General features: G+C 31.6%; 4 protein-coding genes across 4 annotated transcripts; 3 read left to right on the top strand and 1 right to left on the bottom strand.

The window, feature by feature from the left end:
* Positions 1 to 5663: 5663 nt before the first annotated feature.
* LOC8287760 (probable polygalacturonase) lies at positions 5664 to 10250 on the top strand. The gene is made up of 5 exons (XM_002509903.4): positions 5664 to 6527; positions 7770 to 7890; positions 8147 to 8321; positions 8961 to 9031; positions 9536 to 10250. The coding sequence occupies exons 1-5, from the start codon at positions 6195 to 6197 to the stop codon at positions 10174 to 10176; spliced, it is 1341 nt and encodes a 446-aa protein (XP_002509949.2). The 5' UTR covers positions 5664 to 6194; the 3' UTR covers positions 10177 to 10250.
* Positions 10251 to 10349: 99 nt separating this feature from the next.
* On the bottom strand, positions 10350 to 11543 carry LOC8287759. Its single transcript, XM_002509902.4, has one exon. The coding sequence runs from the start codon at positions 11314 to 11316 to the stop codon at positions 10588 to 10590; it is 729 nt and encodes a 242-aa protein (XP_002509948.2). The 5' UTR covers positions 11317 to 11543; the 3' UTR covers positions 10350 to 10587.
* A 2188-nt stretch (positions 11544 to 13731) lies between these two features.
* Positions 13732 to 16341, top strand: LOC8287758 (probable inactive receptor kinase At3g08680). The gene is made up of 2 exons (XM_015722368.3): positions 13732 to 14720; positions 15134 to 16341. The coding sequence occupies exons 1-2, from the start codon at positions 14264 to 14266 to the stop codon at positions 15688 to 15690; spliced, it is 1014 nt and encodes a 337-aa protein (XP_015577854.1). The 5' UTR covers positions 13732 to 14263; the 3' UTR covers positions 15691 to 16341.
* A 4260-nt stretch (positions 16342 to 20601) lies between these two features.
* Positions 20602 to 21574, top strand: LOC8287757 (subtilisin-like protease SBT2.5). The gene is made up of 3 exons (XM_002509900.3): positions 20602 to 20751; positions 20903 to 21050; positions 21190 to 21574. Exons 1-3 carry the CDS (start codon positions 20675 to 20677, stop codon positions 21250 to 21252), a joined length of 288 nt encoding a protein of 95 aa, XP_002509946.1. The 5' UTR covers positions 20602 to 20674; the 3' UTR covers positions 21253 to 21574.
* The last annotated feature ends 5857 nt before the right edge of the window (positions 21575 to 27431 follow it).

Below are 27431 nucleotides of genomic sequence, written 5' to 3'. Positions count from 1 at the left end.
GAAATATTAAAAGAGTGATTTTATTATAATATTCATTATTTATCTTTTCCTTTTTCCTCTCTTTCAGGATATTAAAACAAATTATCAGTTAACATTTTTTTTTTCATTTTTTCTCTCCTTATTTATTTATCATAGGCATTCTTATTACCATTCAACTTTAAATTACTATAAAGAATTTTCTTTATATTTTGAATATATATATTGTAACACCCGGAATTTTTTTATATATTTAATAATGAGTTTTTATTTAAGTTAATTTTAGCTTCATTATTATTGGGTTTAATTTGAAATGATTTAATGAAAAATTTAATATTAATCAAGTAAATAAGTTATTTTCTATACCCAATTAGTTTGAAATTTTAAGAAATTATTCAAGTAAATTATTTGAGAAATGATTATATTTTGGTTATTCAAATTTTTCCAAGAGCATATTTATATAAGTAAAATTATATATCGGAAAATTTTGGAAGAAATTATAAAGGATGTGTTTATAAAAGAATTTTGGGAAAATTGGTATTATAATTGATTAGTAGTATTAAATTTTGAGTTGGAAATTGATTATTTAATTTAATTGTGTGTTAGGACTAAATTGGAAATTTATTTTGGAATAAGGATTGAAAGTATAATGTTATTTTTATGGGGTTTTAATGGAAATTTGTGAGTTTGGTATTTTCGTAAATAAATATGTCGGTCAGGGGTATTTTTGTAATTGTGTATTTTCAGTAATTCGGATTTGGCCCAAATTAAATAGTTAGGGGCTTAATTGAAAGGCTAAAAAGAAGTTTGGGGGTCAAATTGGAATTCTGCAGGATAAAATTGTAAGTAATTAAGGAAGTTGAGGGACCAAATTGTAATAAGGAAAAGTTTCGGGGGCCTAATGTCGATATTGAAAGGAAAGAAAATCGGGGAAGAGGAAGAGGAAGAAAGGGAGGAGAGAGAGGCGTCCATGGTGGACTGGACGGAGGCCTGGCTGAAGGAGCGCACGTCAAGCCCGATGGTGGCGGTGGCGGTGGAATCGCGCTGACGTGTGGCAACGGCTTCCTAGCGTCGTTCTTCCGGCCTTCCTACCGATCTCGGTGGCGATCAACTCCCCTTGAGAGAGCTTCCTTTGGCGGCATGTGGTGGACCGGAGAGAGAGTTCCAAGTGGAGGCAGCCGCGTTTTGGGCTTTTCCGGCGAGCTCCCGGAGGATGGATGATCGGAGGATGTATCCCGACTCTCCTCGGCTTCGCGATGGCACCGGTTTCGTGGGCGATCGGGCTTCGTTGGCAAATCGACGGTCGAGATCGTCCGCAAATCTCTCCCGGATGATCGGGTGTCGATCGGAAAATCGGGCGGGGATCGTCATCGGCCGTCATTGTGAGTCCAATGGTGTGTTCGGATTGTCGATCGGACTCGGCCCTCGGTAATTTTTCTTTGGCCCGTTAATTTTAGAAATTCTTGGTTTAATTGTGTATATTGGATTATATTGAGTATTTGATGATTTTTGTGAGTAAAAAATAATTGTCTGTCAGTTTGCCTGCCTCGTATTTTGTGCTGTGTGGCGGAGTCGGGAAATAGTGAAGTTTGGGGACCCGACTCCCGTTGTTTAAATTGTTGGATATTGGAAGTGTTCTTCTGGCAGGTCCTGGACCCATTTTTACGGGGGGTAATGTTCGTGTTGTAGGGGAGGTTCTGCCGGATTTTCGGTAGAATTCTCCCGAGTCGAGATTCTTAGACAGTCAGTCCTAGGAGTCTAGACCTAGGATTAATGATCGATTGTCTCAGCGTATTGATAAATTGTTTTCCGTGACTAGATTGTCAGTTTGTTCGGCTCGCTCCTACCGAGGCACCGGAGCAGAGCTAGGAGGTCGCCAATCCTGTGAGTTAAAGTCATTTAATCATTGCACTATTGCTAAGTCTGATTTAATATGCTATTTTGAAAGTTCATGCATAATATGATTATTAGTATCGCAAGATAAATGATTTCACTTGATTATTAATATTTGAAATAATATAAATATTATTATTAGTATGTTATAATAAGATAAGCGTTATTATTTTTCCCCTCACAAATTGCACGTTGTTTTACCTTAAATCTTTAATCTTTATTTCGATATGTGTTGGTTGAGTTCATCAGATAATGATATTTATTATATGTGATGATTGCGATTTGGGAAATGTGGCTTGTAGAACATGCCGCCTGATGGGTTACATCAGGACCGCGTGCGCACCGGTAATGATCCTGGATATAAGGTTATTATGGATTTGTTTGCCCTGATCGAGCATTGCTCTCTGGGCTGAGTTCAGTTGATTGCCGGAGTTAAGGTCCCTGATCGAGCTTGCTCTCTGGGCGCCGGCTTATTTGGAATTCAAGTGTTCAGGCTGGAGGTAAGGACCCTGATCGAGCTTGCTCTCTGGGCGCCAGACCTGTTGGATTAAGAGAGCCGAAAGGCTATTAGAATTTGGGGTTAGGGTTCTACTGAGCCACTCGTCCCGTAAAAGTAAAAATATATTTTTATTTATTCATTTATTTATTTATTATGGTATGATTATAATATGGATTGTATTTACGTGCATGGTTGATATTTTGATTCGAATGATTAATATTTTATGTGAAGGAAATAGTAGGGTATGATTATAGTATGGTTTGATATACTGATTTGAATAATCTATGTTTTCTGAGAAGAAGCAATAGTCTCTAGATTATTTGATTTTAACTCACTCTCGAGACTGACAGTCTCATTTTTACTGTTTTTCAGATTCGTGACTGTTAGTTCTCCTGCGACTCTTATTCAGTAACCCGACTCCTTCATCATCGGGTGATGTATTTGATTTGGTATGTAAATTGGTAAATCTTAGATTCTCCGCAGTAGTAATAGTAAAGGTATAAGTTGTAAATTTTCTGAGCTTCAGGTCTCGCCTAGTTTTTCTGGCAAACCGAAGTATTTATGTAGAGTGTAACTATTAAGATAATTTGTGGTTTTAATAATATTAATTTGAGATGAGATTTGTTTAAATCAGTGAGTGTCAGGCTTACTACGGGTTTCGGTGGCCTTAAGCCTACCCATTCCCTAGTGCTGGTCACGGGCCCACGGGTGGGGTCGTGACATATATATATGAAAGTAGTGTTTTATATAAATTTTCTTCTTTTTATTTGAAAACTTATTTAAATTTTAACACTAATTCTCTAAATTATAAAAATTTTAGTTGTTTTAGAGTATGAAATAGCACTATATTTATTAATAAGTTTATTAAATTATTAAATTACATTTAAAGTATAATTTTTATTTTTTATAAGAAATTTAAGCTATTAAAATCAAATTAATATTTACAATTAATTCTCATAAAAAATATTATCTAATATTATTTTTCATATTCCATGCGACAAGTTATATAATTTTAAATATATATTCTTAATTATTAAATAGTATATTTATCTATCTTTAAGAGAGTATTGTATTACACATCCATTGTTGTAGATATTCTATTTGGTGTCGCTTGACATAAAGTATTTAATATAGACCTTAGCTCTTTCTTAGGAGTTAGTTACAAAATCTTTCATTATGCAAATAATTAAATATAATTTTAATGACTTTTTTTTATTAATACCATAACGTGCCATAATTTTTGGCAAAAAAAAGAACAACTCTTCATCTTAAGTGCTGCTTATTAAATAGATAAATATTTTCTATATAAGTGGAAATCTTTTCCTTTCAAAGAATTTTCATGTTATTGCTCTCTCCTTTTAACATTTTATATATTCTATACTACTTGTTATCATTTCGTCTTAATTGTTTTTTTTTTTTCTTTTCTCTTTTTCTAGGTTATTAGTAAAGAATTATCTATTCTCACTTTGAAAATGAAGTTATTGGATAACAACTTAAACAAATTCAATTACTAATATAATAAGTAGATGTGAAGGTTAGTTTAAAAATTTATCTTTTTTATACTCAGTTTCAATATTTTATTTTTTAATTACTGGTATATGACAATGGTGCAATTTTTTATTTTCTAAATGGAGCAATGTTGCATGAAGATAGCATACGGGTCCCGAACTTTTTCTCCTCTAGAAGAAGCAATCTTTTTATTCCATTCAAAATCATTTCTTATTTTTTCAATATCTATGTATATATGAAAGTAATATTTTATTTTTTGCTTTCTGTTTCCTCACTTAAATTTTTTTTTTTATGAATTTCTTTGAATTGTAGTAAGTCTTTGGGTTTAACGTTTATAAAAGAATAATTTTTATTTTTTTCTTTCATCTTTAAAACTATATTAATTGTCAATTAATATTAATATAATTATCCTCATCTCCTCTATTAATTATATGTATTATTAACAACCTTTAATATCTATATTGTGTTAATTTTGTGTCTCATGATCTTCCTTGGACTAATTTTATATATGCTGATCTTCTTTTTGATAATTGAATATTTATCACTTATCACCACAACTATTTTAATGTAAATTTTATAGTTTTTATCTCTATTTTTTTTTATCCCCATCTTCAAATAAAATTAAAAAGTAAGTGATAGAGGAGAATGTAAAATCTATATCTCTATATATATATGAAAGCAAGACTTTCTCTCTCATCACTTGAGATCTTTTATGATTTTTAAAGCATTTCTTTCGAGTGCTGTGAGTTCTTTAGTTCTAACTTTTATAAAATATTATTTTTACTTTTTTTTATCTTTAAAATCATATTAATTGGCAAATAACATTAATATAACTATATTCATCTCCTCTATTAATTATATCTGTTACTAAAAATTCTTAATTTTTATATTGTACTAATTTTGTATCTCATGTTCTCCTTATTGATAATTAAAAAAGCCATTATTTATCACCACTACTATTTTAAGATTATTTTTTGTATTTTTATGTTATTTTAAGACATATCTCTTATTTTTTATATTATTTTAAATTTAATAATATATATATATATATAATGTTTATATATATATATATATATGATTAAAATTAATAATAACATATGTACCGAAATAAAATAAAATTGGTGCTATTTTATATGTTTTGTAACTCTACTATTTTTTAATTTTGTATTCCACTATACTTTTATGTTTTCTTAATTGACAATTATATATAATTATCATACAAGTTTAATTAAGTGTTAAGATATAATAATTGATTATTATATAAATCATTATATAATAATCTATCATATAGACGGGTAAAAAATTAGTTATTAATAGAATCATCCTAATATATAGAATTGATAGCAATAATAATAGTGCAGGTGGTAGCAACGTGTTTATGATAATGATGGGCTGAATACGTTTTTTTTTTATAATTAATATAATATATATTAGCTTTATTAAATTTCTATTCAATTAATAGCTTACTTTTTCTTTTTATCCAATTGAATATGGATTTAACCTTTTGTTTAACATAAAAAAAAAAATTGATGGGTTTGATCTTTGTTTAATATATATACAGAAAAGAACAAATGTGTATGTCACATGCTAAGATTATTATTTATTTTAACATTTAATCTTTTATTGATTAAGTTGACGTGTATGTCACATGCTAAGATTTGTCCAAAAACAAAAGTAAGGGTTTAATGCATCCATTTATGTAAAATTTAGGGTTTTATATGAGAAGAATGTGAAAAGGGCCAAAGAAGCCTTTGACGCAAAGTTGAGTGACCAAAATGGCCCTTATTCCAACAGAAAAATAGAAGCAATGTAATCAAAAAAAGGCATCCGCTTATCCCGTTTGTCATTCCCTCCCCTCTCCTTCCTTGCTCCCTTTTTAACTCAACCAGCCACCTGCCTACTCACTACTCACTACTCACTACTCGGTGCCGCTGCAATTCTCTCCTCTTTGAAAGGCATTTAAAAAAAAAAAAAAAAACTCAAATCTCTCTCCTTTATTAGTTGAACTACTTGAGCCGACAATTACATATAGACAAACCCACACTTTCATGCCTTTCTTTAGCCCCTTCGATTCTTCATTTTATCTCGAATCCAACACATCCTGATATTTCTTTAATGGATTTTTCATAAAGATCGCCATTGAACCTCTCCTCTCTGGTTCCTTTCTCTTTGTTTCATCCCTGGATCTGTCATTATAATCTCATTCTCTGCTCTCATTTTTGTACTTTTCCTTTTGTAACCGTCTATCTCTCTCCATTTCCTCTCTGTCACTATACATATTCTTATACAAATTAATTAATATTACAACTTTACCAAAATGTCCCCGTCCTCGCTGCTCCCACTTTCTCTTTGCTTTTCCATATTGATGATTTACTCGACGGTTGCCCACGGAGTGGAGACTTGCTCCGGGATAGTACCCATGAGGTATAGGAATGATAAGATTTCGATAGCCGACTTCGGCGGCGTCGGTGATGGAAAAACGGTGAACACGAAGGCGTTTAGAGCAGCGATTTATAGGATTCAGCATTTAAAAAGGAGAGGTGGCACGCTGCTTTATATACCTCCTGGTGTTTTTTTAACTGGAAGCTTTAATTTGACTAGTCACATGACTCTTTACTTGGCTAGAGGTGCTATTATTAAGGCTACTCAGGTTATTATTATTTTTTAATTTTAAGTCTCTAATTATGCTTCTTGTTTTATTTGTTCTTTCTAATTATTGGACTAATCGATTTCTCTAAAGGAACCCAATAATTAGACACATAGATAATTTTATTTTTTTATCTGTTGTTTTAGATCATTTTGCTTATTTCTTCTGGGTATGAGCCCGGGAAATTATTTGGTGTTTTTTTTTTTTTGCTAAGGTTGAGTGATCTAAAGGAAGATGTAACAAGATAGAGTGGGTCCTGGTTATGGTGAATGAAAAGAAAAATTAAGAATGGCGGGGCTGGTTATTAGAGCGGCTGCATGTGCATGACATTTATAGGTGTTTCTTTTAATAACTAGCATAGTTGGATTTCCGACAGCTGAAATAGCTGGCATGTCAAGTCAGTCGCTATTTTATTCAATATCTTAATAGAATGTAGAGATTCCCCACTACAATAGAATTTGTGGTGTGGATGGACGGAATTCATTTGCTTGTAAAGATGAAAGTGACACTGGTTCCGTTAAAAAGGCATAAGCAAATTCTTAATTAGTGGTATGCTATTATGAATTTGTGATCCCCATTAAGGTAAAGCTAACGTAATGATACTAGGATACGATTATGAGAAATTATTATTGCAAAGAAAACTTTTGAAGTCTTCAATTGCAATTAACTACTATGGTTGCATTATCTAATATTCCTACTTTTACCATGCTACCCTTTTTTTTTCCACAAGTAGGTTTAGACAACATAGAGTAGGGTCCTCACTACATTGCTTCTGTGTTCTCTGCTGGAAACTTAGATGGAATTAGAGCTCGCCTTGCCTAACTATCACCCTAAGTGAGATCCAGTTTCTAAAAAATGCATATAAATGTCATCTCTGAGAGCAAAGTTTCCCAACTTGAAGAATATAATGACTTAATATAGAATACTTTTATCTTGCTCATAATGATACTCCTGAAGTCTGTGCCTATACTAGAAAAGGAATGGATATCATAACATCTTGTCTATCGCATTTGTTTGGCCATTGAGTCTAGTGAAATGCACAGGGAATCTCATTGTTTTTATATGTTGAATTTAAAAGCACTAGTTGCCACCTTAGAGAAGAAAGGACTTGGGATGGGAATTCTCCATATGACATTTGAAGAAGAAATGAGCAGTCTCTGAAAGAGAGCCCAAGTTTGGATTGCTTTATTCCTTAGCATTTCTTTAATTATACTCATTGTGCCTTTATCTTTCTTTATGCTACAGGATACTTGGAATTGGCCTTTAATTGCTCCTTTGCCATCTTATGGAAGAGGAAGGGAGCGTCTTGGTGGGAGGTATATGAGCTTTATTCATGGAGATGGGCTTCATGATGTGGTAATCACAGGTGGGCTTCAATTATTGCATCTCAGAGAGCTTAAATCTCTTAAATCCATTAAGTTTCATTTGTGTTCATGCTTTCTTTTGGTAAAACCAACAATATTTTGTTGTTGGCATTATTTATATTAAAGTTCAGAAAGGTGAGATGGGTATTGATGAGGTGTGGGCATGGCTCTTACCTATATTTCTGTATTCCCATTCCCAATAGCAATGAAATTATATTTCTATGTAAATATATATTATACTTTTTATTTTTTTCACAGGTGAGAATGGGACAATTGATGGGCAAGGAGATATCTGGTGGAACATGTGGAGGCAGAGAACTCTCCAATTTACAAGGCCTAATCTTGTTGAGTTCCTAAATTCAAGAGGCATAATCATATCCAATGTGATTTTCCAGAACTCTCCCTTTTGGAACATTCATCCTGTTTATTGCAGGTAATACTTGAGTATAGGCTTTTGCACCTAAAGCTTTTGGTCATAAACGTCGGAGCAGTTGACAATGTTGGGACATCTTATTATAAACCTCATGCATTGTGGCGAAGTATATAAAGTTAGATATCTTGTTTGCGTAATAGACCATATCTCTCTTCTGCAGTCATGTAAAATAAAGGCATATAACATTCTGTTTTTCTGCTCGTTGTAAGGTTGACTGTTGCTCTTCTTGTAGGCTTGGACATATTCACTTGACATTGTTACTAGCTGCAACAGGTTTAAATCACTAGGTGATAGAAAAACTGAATACTGATGCCTCGGGTAAAATGGTGGATTTTAGTTTGAAGCTCTGTTTTATTATCAGAGTTGTCTTGTCTGTGATGTTTATGATATGTCTGTATATATAGGCACGGGGAAGCTGCAGCTAATACTGAATGCATGAAAGTGATTGATTGGCAGAGTTTGAGTTACGTTGCCAATAAACTTGAGTTTTTGCTTAAATATTTCAACTTGGATGAATCCTCTCTTGATTTGTCCCCAGTTAGACCTTTAAGTGCTCATGGTGGTATTAGTATGATGCAACTACGTAAGAATTTTAGGTATATCCACAATTTTATCTAATGCCAACTTTCTTGATTGCAGCAATGTTGTTATCCGGTTTGTTACCATATTGGCTCCACATGATTCTCCAAATACTGATGGAATTGATCCAGGTATGTTCTATATAAAATACAGTTAGTTTGATGTGTGATTTCTCATTTTGTTGATGATTACATGTGAATCAATCTTAAGTATTTAACTGTAGATTCCCTGGCAATATACGTCAAATTGCGCCAAGATTATCAAGTATTTTAACTGTATTACAATATAGAGTTAGTCACTACAACCTTGCATCAACATTACTTTGGACTAAAAATTATGAGGGAAACGAAAAAGAAAAAGGATTTAAGAAGGTATGGGCAATGCTCATGCAGTAGAGAAGCTACTGTCTTTTATTCTTTTGTTTCTCCTTTCAAAGGACAAGGCATGTACTTAGAATTGGATTAACTTTCCCGTCTGATCTGCAGTTTCTCTGTTCAACCTCGCAAGTATTTGTCAGTATGATTGATGAGATTGATGTCTGTTGTTGATGGCTTGATATTACAGATTAGAGGAAGAATACATTTCATTATGTTGTATCCTCGTTTAACTTCATTTTCGCAATTGATAAATTACAGATTCGAGCTCGAACGTGTGCATAGAGGATTCATACATTTCTACTGGAGATGATCTTGTCGCTGTGAAAAGTGGGTGGGACGAATATGGGATTGCTTATGGTCGGCCAAGCTCTCACATCACAATCCGACGGATAACAGGATCATCTCCATTTGCTGGAATTGCAGTTGGAAGTGAAACCTCTGGTGGGGTAGAGCATGTCTTGGCAGAGAACATTAACCTCTATGATATGGGAGTGGGCTTACATGTGAAAACAAACATCGGTAGGGGAGGGTTCATAAGAAACATCACCTTTTCTGATGTCTATATGAAAAATGCGCGAAAAGGGATAAAGATAGCAGGTGATGTTGGGGATCACCCAGATGACAACTACAACCCAAATGCTCTCCCAGTTGTTAAAGGCATCATATTTAGAGGTGTTTGGGGTGAGAATGTTCTGCAGCCGGGTGCCATACAGGGTCTGAAGAGCTCTCCTTTTACTGGTATTTGTCTGTCCAATATCAACCTTCATGGTGTGCCAGGACCAAGATCGACTCCATGGAAGTGCTCTGACGTAAGTGGGGCTGCTCTTGAGGTAAGCCCATTTCCATGTTCTGAATTAGCCACAACACATCAGACTGGTTCATGTTCTGATCATATTTGATGAGATTATGAAGTTCTTTTACATCCCTGTTTTACGTATTCATTGTTCAAAATGAGAAATTATCATTTACTTCATGTAACTCTATTTGCGATTATATATATACACACACTTTCAAGCAATAAATTAAGCCTCTGAATTGCAAACTATAACTTATGGCTCTCAAAGGAATGTAGTAGCAGACAGAAATAGAAAAGTCGTATCATAAAGTAACACATATATAGTACAAAAGTCGTATCCTTTCTGTGTACAAAACCTAGAAAAACGTCCTAAACTGCAAATGCAATTGTTTAACATCTCATAAGGATGCCAACTTATTTACAAAAAGTAAGAACAAGCCCAAACCCAAACCCAGAAAACGCAAAGTCACATAAATTAAACAGATCAATCTTATACTATGTTTTAATCTTTCCCTCAAAAGTTGTTCAAGAACTTACGGATCCTCTTCATAAATCCACCCTTATAATACTCATGCTTATGGTCCTTCACTTCTCCTTCCTCCTCCTCATGGCGGTGATGGTGGTGGTGGTGGTGATGGTGACGTGGCCTGTCGTTCATCTCGTTCCTCTTATCCTCCTCATTTGTAAACGAAAACCCATGTCCGCCGTGGTTAAACTTGGCCCACCTTGCCGGAACCCGACGATCAGAACCTAAATACTCACCTCCTGATATAATCATGTCATCACCATATGATCGTTGACCTTGATCTTGAGCATTCTTTATCTTGAACTGGTTAAAGTGGTGGTGATGGCGTCCGTGGCATCCGCGGCCACGACGAAACGGATTGACCGAGCGTCTAGCAATATGTCGGTTGATTGGACGGAAAGTTATTACCGTTAATGGTACTGAGTCGGTCAGAGCAGGCTCTGTTTTCTCCTGTTTTGACTCCGTTTCCGATAATTTGGGGATTTCGGTATCTTCTGGTTCAAGATCAACAAAAGTGGCGGGTTCGGTTTCAGGTTTTTCGCTAGGGAGAATGATGGTAGTTGTGGTCTTGGGATCAGAATCTGGTAAGGTAACTAAATTATGATCATAGCTAGTGGTAGAGACTGGGCTAATTTCTGGTAGATCTAGAGCATAAGCGAAGGCGAACAAGAAAAAAAAAGTAGCAGAGGTAACGGTGACGGCGAGGTTTGCAGCCATTGTGAAATGAGAGGGTTACGTGTTGAGGAAAAAATATGGGAAGAAAAAATGGGTTATATATAGGGGAGAGAGATAGGTGTTATTGGAGATTTGACTAAGGAGAAGAGTGAAAGAGGGGCAGCGGGCAAGAGGGGATACCGACCACGTGGATTTATTATTGAGATTGAGAAGAGAAGAAGAAACTAACGGGTCTGGTTCGTTGTCGGGTTGGACTTTTTCTTTCTGGGATTTCAGAGTGAGGGCTTTGGTTTTCTTTTCAAACCTCAGGGACGAGACACTTGTGTATTTCATCTTTATTTTTAAAGCTAAATATATGTGTCAATTAGTTTTATTTAATATTTATTTTAATCTAACACATACCTGAATCGAATTGAATGCATACATTTAACAAATCAAATCTCTCTTCTGTTTACGAGCAATGTGTGTTCTATACGTGTAGGATGTATGCCATTAGAGATCTATCTTTGCGGTTAGGATTATCAATGACAAAAGCTATGTCCTTTTGTAATTAATGGTTTTCCGGTTGGAAAAAGAAAGTAATTATTGTAAGATTAACTGCCATACTTTAAAAAAAGAAAAAGGCAAAAAAGTTACGTTACTCAACTCAACTCAAGTGGAAACAAAAACAATATTGTAATGTTTTGGGTTAGAAAAAGGTGGTTGGAACTTACGTCATCAAGGACGTAATAGATGAGAACTGAAAAGAGACACGCTGATTTGACCAACCATCCTGGACTTGAAGACACCCATTTGTATTCTATTATAACAAATTTCGCAATGTTTCCACTGCGTCCGTCTCCCCAGTTATCATTGACTGCACACAGCTTTTATATGTATATATTTAATTTTTAATATATAAATTTTTTATTTTAATATATTAAATTTGAATTTATGTATAATTTTATATTTTTTTTATAATTTATTGATTTATAAATTATATTTTTAATTAAATAATTATTGTAATTTTAAAAATAATATTTTAATATTTATATTAACTAATAAATAATTTTCTAATCAGATAATAATATAAATAATATTTAATAAATTAATTTTTTAAATAGATCATAATTTTAATTTTAAAAATAATAATTTAAATTCTATTTTTAATATTATATTCAATAATAAATCAAAAATTTAATTATATAATAAATTTAATATTATTACATTAATAAAATTTTAAATTTTAAAAAAATTTAAAAATACTTAGTTTACTATTATCTTTTAAAATTTTATATTAGACAATTAGAATTTTTATTAAATTGTATCTATCAACTTGATTTTATAAAATAATAATAATAGTCATGCAATGTCCAAATAAATAAATAAATAATTATTTTTATACACTTAAAAAGATAATATATTAATACAATATTCATTCAATTACTCAACTTTTTTTCTTTTGATAATCTTCAATTACCCAACTTATTCATGCATTTGAAAGTTAATCAAATATCTTTTTATGAATTCCTTTCTTAAATTTTAATGTAATTCACACTTTTTTCCTTCAAGAAAAATGTTCTTTTTTTATAGAAAAAATAAAAAAAATAAAATTAAAAGAAGTCATTCTATTAAACAAAAATATGAAAATAAAAACTATGACTTAATAGAGTTATATAAAGCTAATAAATAATAGAAAGCGGTAATGGCTGAAAGGAGCTTCCTAACAAAAATAAAGTTGGATGAAGGAATGAATTTATAATTACTTGACAAGACAAGGAAATTCATCACTGCCAAGACTAATTATTAGGAAACAAATATCTGATTCTTGATCAGCATACCAACTTCAACAAAATTATTCAAAAGCAGTTCTATGGGTCCTTGTCCATAAGTGTATCCTTGGCTAATCCCCAATCTGAAACACTTTATTTGGGCCAATCTCAGATGATCCTCTTTGCACTTGGCCAAGGGCCTCAACATGCCCATAACCGCCGGTTCAGATTTCCTTGAGAGGTTCAAACTTCAATGGATCCGCATATAGAAGCCCAGTTCATGATTAGAGTCTGACTCTTCAGAGCTGATCTATGATTCTAGTAGATTACGGTTCAAATTATGGTTCAGTTCCGATTTGATACCAGTTTAATAGTAAAGGGAATAAAGAATTTAGTTTTTAAATTAAAAAACTATAATTTTTTTTTTTTTAGAAAAAAATGTTGAATTCTTCACACCCTCTAATTTATTTGCTTTATATTTTTCATAATTTAGTATAGTAATTATATATTTCATAAGAGTCAAACATTACAATTTAATTCAGTTCTAAATAGTAATTAAATTTGAAGTCAGCTAAATATTTAAACAATATTAAGGGTAGTATTTGTTCATATTTCAACATAAACTTAAAAATTTAATCCCTTAAGATTTCGGAACCGGACTATTAACTAAAGACGGACTCCTAGTTTGACCGATTATTCAAGTCTCGAACCAGCCATTTGGGTAGTCATAATCCTACCTTCCTATTCACCAAAAGCCAACAAGCAGTATACTTTAGTCCCTTTACCTCATCGTAAGAGTTGCACAATGTCCTAATTAATTAACACATGAAATGAAATATAAAACAAAGACAATATGTGCAATGTACGGCACTATATAAGCCACTTTTGTGTTAGAAACAAATTTGAATCTTTTGCTTCATAAGATACAGGCAGAAAATTGAGGTCTCTCCAAAGCTATGTCACCCAATCAATATTTAAGCCAATCAAAGTCAGAATATTATTTATTATATAAAAAATAAAATAAAATCAGAACAGAATTCCAATGAGATTCCTTTTTTGGACGTTAATCTAAAAAAACAAAAAAAGCCAGCTCCCAGGATTCGATGAATCCTAGAAAATAACACCGCGGACCTCTCAGGCCAATCAAAATAATGAAAACCTTAACAAAATGAAGAACTTTGTGGAACCCATAAACTATAACGTTAATCCCTCTCAGGCTTCACATACAAGTCAAGAATATGTTATCTAGAGCACTAGAAGCAAAACCTAGATGGAGCCCTAGTCCTAGATATGGAGATAATATCAGCTGCAAACTGGGCTCCATTCTTGAATATTCTGATGAAGATTGTTTGGTGGGTTTTATAGATGATATGCCTTTGGTTTTCTGTGGGAATAATACTGAATCCCACTTGACTTTAAGAGAGATTTTAAGGGCATCTGTTGCTGTCATGGGAGAAAGCCGTTTAGGCATGACTGAAAAGGCTGTTTTGTTAGAAGGAAAGATCTACGCAGTTAAGAGGTTTAGAAACGTTTGTGTCGGTAGACGTGAGTTTGGAAAGAGAGTTGAAAGGTTGGCTCGAGTTAGCCAAAAATGTGACTATCTTGTTCCTGTTCGTGCTTATCTTTATGCTAAGAGGATCAAGTTTGTTCTTTCTGAGTATTATCCTATGGGAAGTCTGGCTGACTTGCTTTCTGGTGAGTTCAAACCATGACTAATTATTCTGTTCCTCTTTTCTCTCAATTTTATGTATTTGTATTGGATTTTGACTGGTCTTGAATTCCTATTGGTCTTTTTTTGTTTTAATTAAATCTTGTGTCGATTATTCATGAATCAGTGCATATCGAAGTGATAGTATGGCAAATAGAAGTACTTTGTTTTTGATACTTGTACATGAGATAAAGATTGAACATTCAAACTAGAACAATTATATAAATGATTTAAAAGGACCAAATGTTGTACCATAAACTTAGGCCGATAGTGGATGTATGTCTCATTTCGAGTAAATCGTCAAATTTAAGTTTTATGCCATGCCCTCATTTGTAGTAAAGGAAAAAAGAAAAGAACCAACTTGCGGAACTAATTGTATTCCTTTTTTGAACAAATGAAGCGGGAAGGCAATTTGGTCACACTGCCTTGGATTGGCATCAAAGGCTAATGATAGCTCTAGACATTGCACGAGCAATTGCTTTCGTCCACACACAATGTCCTCCATATGAAAAGAAAATGCAGATGAATGTGCACGGTAATATAAAAGCCTCTAACGTCATGATAAATAGCAACTTTTCTGCGTGCCTGTCCGATTATGGGTTGGCTCAGTTGGCAGAAATCGAGGAAGTTTCCGATACATGGCAGAGGAAGCCACCGCCATATATGCAGCCAGAATATATTTACAGCGATGAATGTTGTCAAAAGAGTGATATTTACAATTTTGGGATAATATTGCTGGACATGCTAGGAGGACCAATGAACTGCATAATAGAAAGGAAAGAAGAGATTAAAAGAGGTAAAATTCAGTTTTTTGAATTTTCTGTGCAGGGGAAAGAAAAGCAGCAGGCATTGAAAGTCTTGGATATTGCATTGGCATGCAAAAACGTATCGCCTGATGCTAGACCTTCAATAGAACAAATACTAGAATATTTTGGAGATGTTATAAGTACCAAATAAATGAATTATTTGTTTCTGTAATTTTATTCTTCTGTGGACAGAGAATGTATTTGTTATGCAGCATTTGGTGATGTGCATGAGATTTTTTTGTTATTTCAGATTGTTGATTACCATCATTGAATGGTACATATATATATATACTAGTTTGGTAATTTAACTCATTATTATATGCTTGGTAAAATAAAATAGTTTTTTTTTTTTTTAATTTTAATGTATTCAATAGATTAAATTTTATTATCTTATAAATCCTTATGTAATTATATATCTTATTTAAATAAAATTTTATAATTTTACAAATAAAAATATATTCGGTAAACTTTCACCATTTGAATATAATCGTTTTCTAATTATAATGATTTTTTTAAAATATTTTAATAATGCGACTACTATCTGTTTTTTTATTTGGTTATTTTTCTTTATAATATAATACTTGACTTTTTGTGTTATTATTAATTTATTTTTTAGTATGATATATTTTAAAAATTGATTTTTGATTACAATATATTTATTTTTATATAGTCAAATCCTACTCTTCACAATTAGATTTATTCTATAATTTCACATAATTTTTATTCTAGAAAGGTACTTATGTTTTATTAAAATTTTAATTATTATTACTTTTTACTTGATATTATAAGATCGTTTTTTTCTTGTTATGACTTATTTATAATCATATCTACAAATAAGTTGTTTAACTTATTTATTTTGTTATCTTTTCTTTACAAACGGATTGAGGTATAATTTTATGCATATTGTATCTTTTCAATTTTTAATTAAATAAATTTCTTGGGATTTTATAAATATTTAACCCAATCATTCATCTATTAAAAATGAAAATATAGTTTAAGTGAAACTAAAATCAAGCAAATTTAGAATTGATATTTTATAAATTTGTCTTGTTGTATACCCTTTTATAAACATTTTTGAATATGAATAGGTCAAATTTTATAAATATCTTATAATTTGTACTTTAATCAGATATTTAATAAAAAAATTTAAAACATCAAACCAATCATTTTTTTTCAATTAAAAAATGAAAAAATAATATAAAGAAAAATAAAACCAATCAGAAAATTAAATTTAAAGTAAGCAATTTAAATTAAAAAAACTTTCATTATTTGGTTATGTAGTTTGATACAAAACAATTAGATTATTTAATTTAAAAGTTTTTAATAAAAATCATTGAAATGATGATATTAATATTCCTTTCTAATAACAAAATTTCTTGGTAGTATTGTTTTTTTTTTTTTTAATTTTATAGTTAAAATTATTCTTTAATATAGAATAACATAATTTAATAAATTAAATTAAGATGGTGGCATTGATTAGAGAGTTTGAAGTGGACCTACAGTCCGTATATGCAAGTTGGAAGATGAGGGAGAGAGAGACATGAAGAGATTCAGGAATCAGGATCATAGATCTCATTTCTCACGTGTGGGTTCTTCCATCCAGGATCTCAAAGCTATGGAAATGTCAGTACAGTGGTACTCAGGACCAAATACCATGTGACCGACAGCTATGATATTACTGCCTATTGCACCACTGCACTGACTACCCATCGTGCCTCTGATTACTTTCTTCTTTTCATATACAAACATCAAAAAAATTTAAAAAGCAAGTTAAAAAGAAAGAAGAATTCTTTTTTTGCTTTTGCTTCTTTAAGATGGTTTTGAATATGCACGCACGCGCTCTTTTTCTTGATTTCTCCCAAATACAGTGCTTACTTCTGCCTCTCTTCCAACGGTCCCCCCCTCCATTTTCTACAATCATCTCATTTCCTCCTTGACACGTAGAGAATAGTCGGAGATCATGGGGATGGTGGCTTTGCTGGCCCATTATCCTCACTCACAGTCACAGAGTACACCTTCACATGCAACAACCTACTCAATTTTCATTTATAAGCTTTGTTGTCTGTATCATCAGCATAAGTGTTCCGGTTTCCCAGTGTGTCTCTGCCACTAGCTACGGCAGACACAGGTTACTTATTGTTTATCTGTTTCTTTCTTTGATACTGGTTCTTTACCTAATTCTGCGAACTTAAATCTAATATTCTTTTATTTTTTCAAGATGACCAGAATGTGGCTGTGTCTATTGAACAATCCAAGTGTTTGTCTAATAACCTATGAACCAAGAAAATTGGGTATTGTAGGAGACTAGTTCTGTGGAAGACACTTTTTCTACTTGCTTCCCAAGTGCGGAGCTTATAAGACAAAAACATTGGTAAGTGGGTGAAACTATCCATCCTCATTACTTGGACGCACTACAATTGTAAGCATATGTTAAAAGTGAAGAAAAGGGCATCTTAATCTTATGGTGGAAAGCAGCATAAAGTGCAATCTCAGACGATAAGATCTATCCTGTGCGAAAAGCTGGACTACTTCTACTTATATACCTGCACTACGCACCCTCTTTGTTTAATTAACGTTTTTAGTAATATAGACGGTGAAGACTTCAATCTTTGATACATTCATAAGATTTGCTATATCATGAAATAATTGAGATCTACGTCTGGCATAGAGAGAATTTTCATATCCAAACGGTGTAAATAAGATAGTAAATTTTTTTTCTACTTCAATTAAACTCTTGAATTCGAGTTTTTAAAGTTTTAGATTATGCTTTATTATCTATAAAAATTTTATCCGATATATTTTAAATTAACTCAAGATAAATGGCCAGTAAAAAAAAATTTATAATAAATTTAATAATCGATTAGTATTTTTATTTTATTTTATAATTTAAACTCAAATTTGGGTCCAAATTAATTTTAGAATTTATAGCATTAGAGGCAGGCAATCCCAGTATTACTTAGCAAACAATTATTGATAAATATTTAATATTACTCCAAGTTGAAGAAAAGTACTAAATGTGAAAATCTATATTTAAAGTCTATGGATAAATAATATCCCCTAAAACTAAAAAATATATCAATGTCGTGAAATAGAGATTGAAATCTCTGCTATAAACTCTTAACAAAAAGACACAAATTGAATGGACTAGAAGGAGAAGTGCTTAATAATGAACTTTGTTTTAGCATATGTATCTCAATTCACGTGGGAGTTAACCTTAAGTCTTGCTCCGTTTGTCTGACCATTCAAACCGACCATGGACTTTTTTAAGTCCTTAAATATAATCTATGGATCATCATTTTGCATTATTTTCCCTTCTTTGCTATTTTAACATCACTGCCCATATTCACTTATTATCAAGTATCTATTTAGCGTTCTGAGTAAAATATGGACATAAAAAATCTTGATAAGAATTTTTTTATTATTTTCCTTTTACTATATATAGGATTTACCACTAAAATCACACACACACACACACACACACACATATATATATATATATATATGTATGCTTGCACTCTCTTAGTATGAAGATTAAGAGATTGATTGTAATTAATTTTCATATGATAAAAAATATTTCATACCCTTATCGTTATGTTTAATCTACTTTAAGATATACTATTGTGTCCACATTAAAATGCACAAAGATCCTTTTTCCTTTCAAGATATACCGAGTGCAAGATGAATATCGGATATATACTTAATTTATTAGAGTTGCTGCAATAGTTGACCTTGATAAAGAGCATGTAATAATAATACCAAGCACAACTATAATCTAATTAATCATATATATAATTATATCTCGATGCTTCGTGTCAGTGAATTGACTGGAAAAACATTGTATGACGTTCAAATCAAGGGAGGTATTTAGACTTAAGAAATGGCATCATGCATATTGTGAAAGTGGGTACCCATGTGGTGTGAGAAAATTTTATTTGGGTAGGGTTATAGGTACTTGTAATGTATAATTAAAACTAAGCAATTGATATAGTCAACCGCTTGATCAATCTTCTAGTTTTTCTTTTGCCCTTTAAGAATTTGATTAATGGGGGATTAAGTTAATTGGTAGTCTAATGGTTATCTTTGTTGGTATCAGGATAAAACGAAACATATTTAATATTTTATCTCTGATATAGAATTTTATATTGCTCTTAGTCTCTAAGTGCTATATATAAAAGTCAACCCAAGTAATTAAGAGGTTCACACTCAAAAAACACAATCATCGGAGCATCGCACATTTGCCATGAAACACCTAATGCATGGTGGACAAAGCAACACTTTCTCTTCCCACCACACAACACATTATCTCTCTCTCATTGAAGTTCTTCTTTTTCCTGTAGTAAATTTATCGTATGGATTGACTTCTTCCCACACACGAGCGTGTGGTTTTACATTTTTTTAAGGTCTGCCACAAACCCTAGGTGGGAAACTTCAATGGTGTATCATGGTGCTTAGCTACCTAGATGCACGCTAGAATATGAATAAACTAATTGAAGATTACAAGTATTGGATGGTTTTTAAGCTTATCCGGGGAAGTTTCTCCCTTGCTTGGGATGTTAATCTCCTGAGTTTATTAGGCTACTGTGTTTTTCTTTTTGATTTAAGGATATTTCATTTGATTAGAGAAAAAAAATCAATTTCTCAAAAATTTATCAAAAAAAAAAAAAAAAAAAATAATCGACTAACTAAACTGAAATATCATATAATAAATTTATTATGTATGCCAAATAAAGTAACAAATAATGCACTTTTCTATATTTATTTTGGATTATATATATTTAGAATTAATCTAAAGCGTACCAGACATAATTTTTACGGGTGATAAAATATATATATTCAAAGTTCGAACTTAAAATTTTAGTCAAGCTAAAAGATACTTTTGTGATGGTTTTCTATATTTTTTAAGTTAAGTTAAACTAGATGAAAGAAAAAAAAAATGTTGCCCTCGAATGCTAAAATTTGTATAAAAAAAGAAAGAAAGAAAATAAAAACAAAAGTGAAGGAAACAACAATATGCCGAAAATAATGATAAAGTGGCAAGTCATTATAAATAGGTGGAACTCAAAGGCACAAAATATTGTATATCATTCAATAACCAAAAAATAACAGAAGAAGTGGCAATAGTAGCTGCTGTGGCAATGGGAAGTGTTAGAAAGGAGACATTCTTTGTTTTCATGAACTATGATCCTGAATATGAACGCCTTCGCGCTGATCGGTCAGTTCTTTTTCTTCAAAGGCTTGAGTACTTATTGATAATGCTGATTTTAATTTCTACTTAATTACTCGCTACTGCTGTAAAATATAGATCTCTAGCTATTACACGCTTTTATTGTTTTTACAAATGTGTACTGTATATTAATTAATAGAACAAAGAGAGGAGCAAATGAGCTCGATTTATACCTAAGTAGAAAGCATGACGAGTTATTGGCAAACACCCTTGAGCATGGCAGCTACAAGAAAACGCTTTCTTTGGTCATTGTTGATGGGTTCGCAGTCGAAATCACAGAAGAGCAGGTTATGAAAATTTTCATAATGCAATTTTCTTCTTAGATAAAAGCCATGGTGTTTGACAACTGTATCTACCTCTTCATTCTGAAAACTTCTTATCATAATTCCTTTCCCTTTCTTAAATTTTTTTTTGGCAAAACTGCAGGCCGATGTGCTTAGATCTGCCAATGGAGTGAGAGTGGTGGAGAAGAATGAAGAAGTTGCTTAGGGTACTAGCCAGTTAGTTAAGAGGGTGAAGTAATATTGATTAAGTAATGTAGTGATAAGTTTGTAAAGTCATTTGTAAATTTTAAATTTGGAAGTATTGACCTAAGAAAGAGTGTTCATTGTTCAGATAAAATGCTTGTGCTTTCACACCCCATGTTCAAAAGTTACCTAGCCACCTACTCTTACATGAATATGAATTGGCTGAAGGTTTTAATAACCATTCTCTCAAAGTTATGAAGTACTGTTTCTTCTATACTTGCACTGGAATACGTATCAATCAAAAGTTTAATTTGAAGCCACAAGCCTACTCTTTATTTATCAAATTCAGCTGTAGCCTGTCGTTATATGTTGTCTTTCTTTTCTGTCAAACATTTGTTGGTCTTTCATTATAATTCCTTTTCTGAAAAACATTAATCATGGTTGACTTGATTATTCCTTGGTTTCTTATAAATTACTGTTATTGCCGCTGTGGGTTCCTCTTTTTCCTGTTGCAAATGTTTGGAGTCTAAGGAAGGTTTTGTTGCACGATGGACAGAATACAATCAACATTTACTACATGATGATTATAAAATCAAATTTATAAATCAAATTTAATAAATTTTTTAATAGTTAATATTAATTTATAGTACTTTAAAAAATAATAATAAACTAACTATTTTTAAATGTCTTTAATTTTTTTTAAAATTTTCTCAATATAAAAATTATTTTAAAAATATTTATTTATTAATTCTAATATTATATAAATTATCAATATAATTGATATTACTATTTTTTAGAATTAGAATTATTATTTAATTAAGAATTAATTTATTAGTAAATATAATATTTAAAAATATTATTTTCTATAATTAGAATCATTATTTAATTAAAAATTAATTTATTAGTTAATATAATATTAAATATAATTAATATGATACTTTTTAGAATAATTATTATCTAATTAGAAAACTAAGCATTATCTAATTAGAAAACTAATCATTATCTATTTAGAAAACTAATCGTGTTATTTTTTAGGATTATAATAAGTGTTTAATTAGGAATATAACTTATTAATTATAAAATTATAAATAAACTTAAATCTCATGTGTCAAAAATAGTACATGTCAAATAAAAATCATATATGTCAAAAATTAAGTACACTTGTCAAAAAAAATTAAATTTCAGAAATTAATATATATATATATATATATATATATATATATATATATATATATATATATATTCATAGCATTTAATACTCTAAATATATAATTTTTTATATATTTAAACCGTTAACATAATTATAAATTTTTCACATACTTTATACCCACTATTAACTTTTAAAATAAGAATAATAATAATAATAGTTAATGATTTAAATGTACAATTTTCAAGAAGGTTGAATTCGAAACTTAATAATTTTAATATTGTAATGACTCAAACGCCATAAAGTAATTGGTTTACTGTTTTGAAATCTTAAACAGTAATTGAATCAAATTGTAAACCCTTTTCAACCTTTATTAAATATGAACCCAGCTACAAAGCGATCCACATTGTTATATGTAATCTAGTACAGCTAATAAAAATGTGTCTATTCACATCGAAGCTGTCTAAAAAGCAGTATCAGATCGTAAGTTGGTTATGTTGTGGGCTTTGCTGACCTAGGCCTATGAAGCAACTCAGATATGTCCTTGGGACTTGGGATAACCCATCTACTCAGAAAGGAACAAGGTTTACATATAAAAAGATTCTGACTATAAATATAAAGATCATAATCTTAGCTTAAAATTGACAATACTGGCGCCAGCTACACGAGAACTCAGTAATCTTGGATAATTTTGCTACACAATCTAAAGTAGATAATTCTTTATTTATTTTAAGATAAGATATTCATTTCAGTATATGTTGATAACAGGGTGTTCTTCTTCTCTTATTGGCTACAAAAATAATCCCTTCCAACTCATTTATTAAGCTAAATAAACCAAACTCGATTTCACAGGTTTAATTAATGAACTAGCTTACTGAAAGATTTATGAGATATGAGAAGGTTTGCCTGAACTCAGCTTGGCTTGGAGAAGTCCATGGAGATGTGTTGGTTGCTAAGGAATAAGAGAATCCTTATCCACCAATCCGAATCTTCGATAAGATGCATGCATCAACCTTATTCTTTTGTTCTGCATTTATCTGCTCCATGTCCAGTCATGTCTTGGAAACATCTCTATCTTTTAATGATCTTTTGCCACCTTTCTATACTTCGTTTATAAAGTTTGGATAAAAAATGTTAGTGCTAAGAATTTTCATCCAAAGAGTTGGAAAAGCATCATCAAGGAGACCCCTATTAGGTTTTGTTTCTTTCACAATTAATGCTACTCTCTTCCTCCACTAACAAAAACTTCTCTTTCAAACACAACCACCCAGGAAGCTTTTTGCACTTTTGTTTTTCCGTTTTACCTGACTCTTTTATTTTCTTTTTAACTTCATCAGCAATACACTAAATTTTTTATTTCAAATTCAAAAATTTGATTAATCTAGCTGAATTAGGCTGTAGTCTTAGAGCTTAGTTGAAATATATTAAGAATTGAACTCTAGTTTAGTAAGTTAGGCCCTATTTTATTGAATTTAAAAATTACCCCAGCCCTTTAGTTGGATTGAATAGTCTTAAAACCTAGTCCATTGATTTTAAGAAACAATAATCGATTGAATTACTCGCTATACTTAATTAGACCATGGTCGATCTATTTTAAGAATTAAACCTTAATTTAGTGTATTAGACTTAGTTTATTAATTTTAAGAATTAACCTCTAGTTTAATCAATTATTTTTTATAATTAATCTCTAATTTAGTAGAATTAGGCTCTAGTCTCAAAATCTAGTTAATTGATTCTAAGAAGACATAATTGTCAAATTATTTTTGATCTTTACTTTTTCTTTTTCAATTTTATCTACCTCTTCCAAATTTATCAAATTTTAGCTATAAAGAAGGATTTTATTTCAAATATTATTTGAAAAATATAATACAAAATGTCATGTCAATAAAAAATCACAATTTGAAATTAAATTAATCGGATTTTTTTTAGATTTGAACTACAAATATTAGTCTATTGATAAAATAAAATAAAAACATTTAAAAATCAGATAAAATTGAAAAGAAAAAGTGAAAGCTTAGAATTATATTTTAATCCAGGCTGTTGCATACACGATCCAAAGAAGCATACACATAATATAGTTCAATTTTCATTTAATTTAGTAGCAGTTATTTGATCAATATTTTGGTTTTGTAAATGGGGTTCTAGCTGGAATTTGAATTGGAAAATGGTCAGCCAATTTACGTATAGGTGTTGGGGTTTACCAAGCTGCGTCCACTAGATCTCTTGTTGCTTGCAAGTTCTACTTTTGATCAGGGTGCTTCTTGATTCTTTATCTACCTTTGAATTCTTTCTTCTTAAAAATTTAACAGCTATCTGGAGCTTGAAAAATTGGAGAAGGAAGTTTAAAGGAACAAGAATTTCGTTGAACATAAATTTTTTCATTTTGGGTTGCTGGTTTTCTCTATGAACATTGGCATCTGTCCCATAACACGTGCAGAACTTTGGGGTGCGTCTCAAGTGTTGCTGTTGGCTTAAAACTTGGGTATTAGGCGCCTTCTGTTGGCTCAATTTGTATTTATAACCCGCTAATTTCAGCTGTATTCATGCCAACTTCTAGTTGAGAATAGCAGGATAGACATTAAGCATGTTTACAGGGAGTCTAACATTGCTGGTCATTGGTTAGCGTCCCGGGCAACCTCTCTTTCTCTTCTTCTCCACGTGCACCAAATGATTCCAGATGCATGGTTTTTGTTCTTGGTTGCGTCATGGTGTGTCAGGTGCTGGTTACCTTAGAACATTATCAAGTTGCAAGCAACCAGCTCAATTCACTTGTTGACTTTAATTCCTTCACTCACAATTCCATGGTTGACCTATACAAAGAATATTAATAAAGATCGCAATTATCTGCAGAGTATTAGTTAAAAAACTATCAACCTCTAAAGCAACTTCGTTGTCGATGATAAGGAGCCACTTGAGTTCTTTGAATAAATATAGTTTTTTGCTTTTCGAGTTTCCTCATGTGGCAAATTTGAAAAAACTTCATTTTAATATCTTCTAACAAAAAAAGTAAAAATTTTAGCCGAAATTTATAGTGCAGATCATGCTCATTCTTGCAAATTATCATATTCACGCAATTATAAGTTCATATAGTATGTGCAAACTAAATTAGTGAAAATCCCATAGAATCTGCTCGAAATAAACAAAGCTAGATATCAATAAATAAGGATACACCCGACTTCTGAGGAACTTGTGCATGAAAGAATAGCAAATATTATCCACTCTCCCTACAGGACCTCTGAATTGGTCTTTCGACCAAAAAACACACAGAAGCCCTTGAGGGAGAGTGAAGAATGAATGCCATTTGTTTGTTGTTTCCATTATCATCTTCTAACATTTGGTGATCATGAAAGGCAGTTATTTCTCCACTCTGCTCAAAGGCCTCCAGCCATGCCATTTCTGGTACTGCGGGAAGCCCTTGAGGGAGAGTGAGCAATGAAAATGCCTCTGTTGATATGATTTGATGACCGTCTGCAGCAGCTAGCAAGCCACAGCTTGCTCACTCCCCCTCCAAGTGCTTCTGGCCTAATGAACCCACAGTATATGTAGCTAACTAAAAAGAAATATTGGGATCTTTTCTTTATAAAAATTTACGAACTGCATGGGCTAGAACAGAAGTCCTTGAGGGAGAGTGAGCACCCAATGGCTTGAAAAAGATTCATATATCTTCTGATTGGTTTGCTTAATTCGTTGAAGAGGATTGGCCAATAAACCCTTTTTATAGGCTAAACATGTTAAAAAGGGTTGGTATCAATATCAATAAACGTGGAAGAATTATAGCAGAGATTGTGCTCTTATTTCGGTAGGGTCCTCATATCTTTTGACAATTGTGATCTAGTGGCCTAACAAGATCCTCTTCCCCACAAATCAAAACAAAAGTGGTAAAAGAGAGCTGCATAATCTACCATTTGGTGCACAAAAGTCAACCTCTAATTGCCCTTGAAAACGAATCGATTTTTGCAAATAAGGCAATCGCCTGGATCATTTTCCCATATTGTTGAAGGATATGAAGAGAGAGTATTGAATAAATAAAAATATAAAGTACGGACCCTTTTTCTTATCTATCATTGTTATAAATGAGATTCTTAACAAAAGAATACTATTAATTTCTTACTCATTAACTAATGCTGGCAAGATTTTTCAGTAAAGCCAATCAATTTTGGGCACTTATTGACTTTCTTAGAATAGCTTGGGGACCATTTCTTGGCTATACCAATAAAATTGTATGTATACATAGGACTTGGCTCTTAAGAAACACCACAAGGCAATTACCCTGTTGTTAATTAAAAGAATATCTAAAAGAAAAGATAGGAGTTAAGAGGAAGGCATCTCAGCCTTATCTCCAGTACTATGTGAAGGATAAAAGAAACTAATTTTCTTTTGACATTCTCCAAATCCTACTTTTCTATCCTAAACCAAATGCCGTATCTTACAAATTGGAAATAACGGGTCACAGTTTCTGCAACATGAAACTTGTGGAACACCTTCCATTTTTGCCTAGTTATTATCTCTCTGTTAATTATTTGGCTAAATTCTTGAATCTTGATAGAATGACTGAAACTTTTTCTTTTCTTTTCTTCGCTATTATTTCTTTGTCGAATCCCCAAATGTGTCTCCATCAATGTATTCTAATACAACCATGGATGAGATAGCAAAAAAAAGTTACAATTATGAGATACTTCTAATTTAATGATATTATTGCTTAAATAAAAACGTACTTAATGCACTTATTATTTCCTTATATAAGACAGAAATTGAATTATGAAAATTGGTATATTGAGCGAAGTATAACATATGAATCATCTAACTAGCTACTAAGAAAAAGTAGCTAATATCTAATTCTTATTTACTAGGACAGTTATGATTTCAGTCTCTTAACTTTTTGTTACACTGACATTTATTTGTTGTTTATATCAATTACTTAGGGGCAAATTACTCTTTCCTTCTTGAATTTGACTTTAGTTAAATTTTTTTGAAAATAAAAAGAAATCATTTTACTCTTTTTCTTTTAACTTTCAATACATTATAGTCCTTCTATTAAAGTAATATTTGTATCT

Source organism: Ricinus communis, chromosome 5, assembly GCF_019578655.1.
Source record: "Ricinus communis isolate WT05 ecotype wild-type chromosome 5, ASM1957865v1, whole genome shotgun sequence".
NCBI lineage: Eukaryota > Viridiplantae > Streptophyta > Magnoliopsida > Malpighiales > Euphorbiaceae > Ricinus > Ricinus communis.
This window is presented reverse-complemented; position numbering and strand designations above follow the sequence as displayed.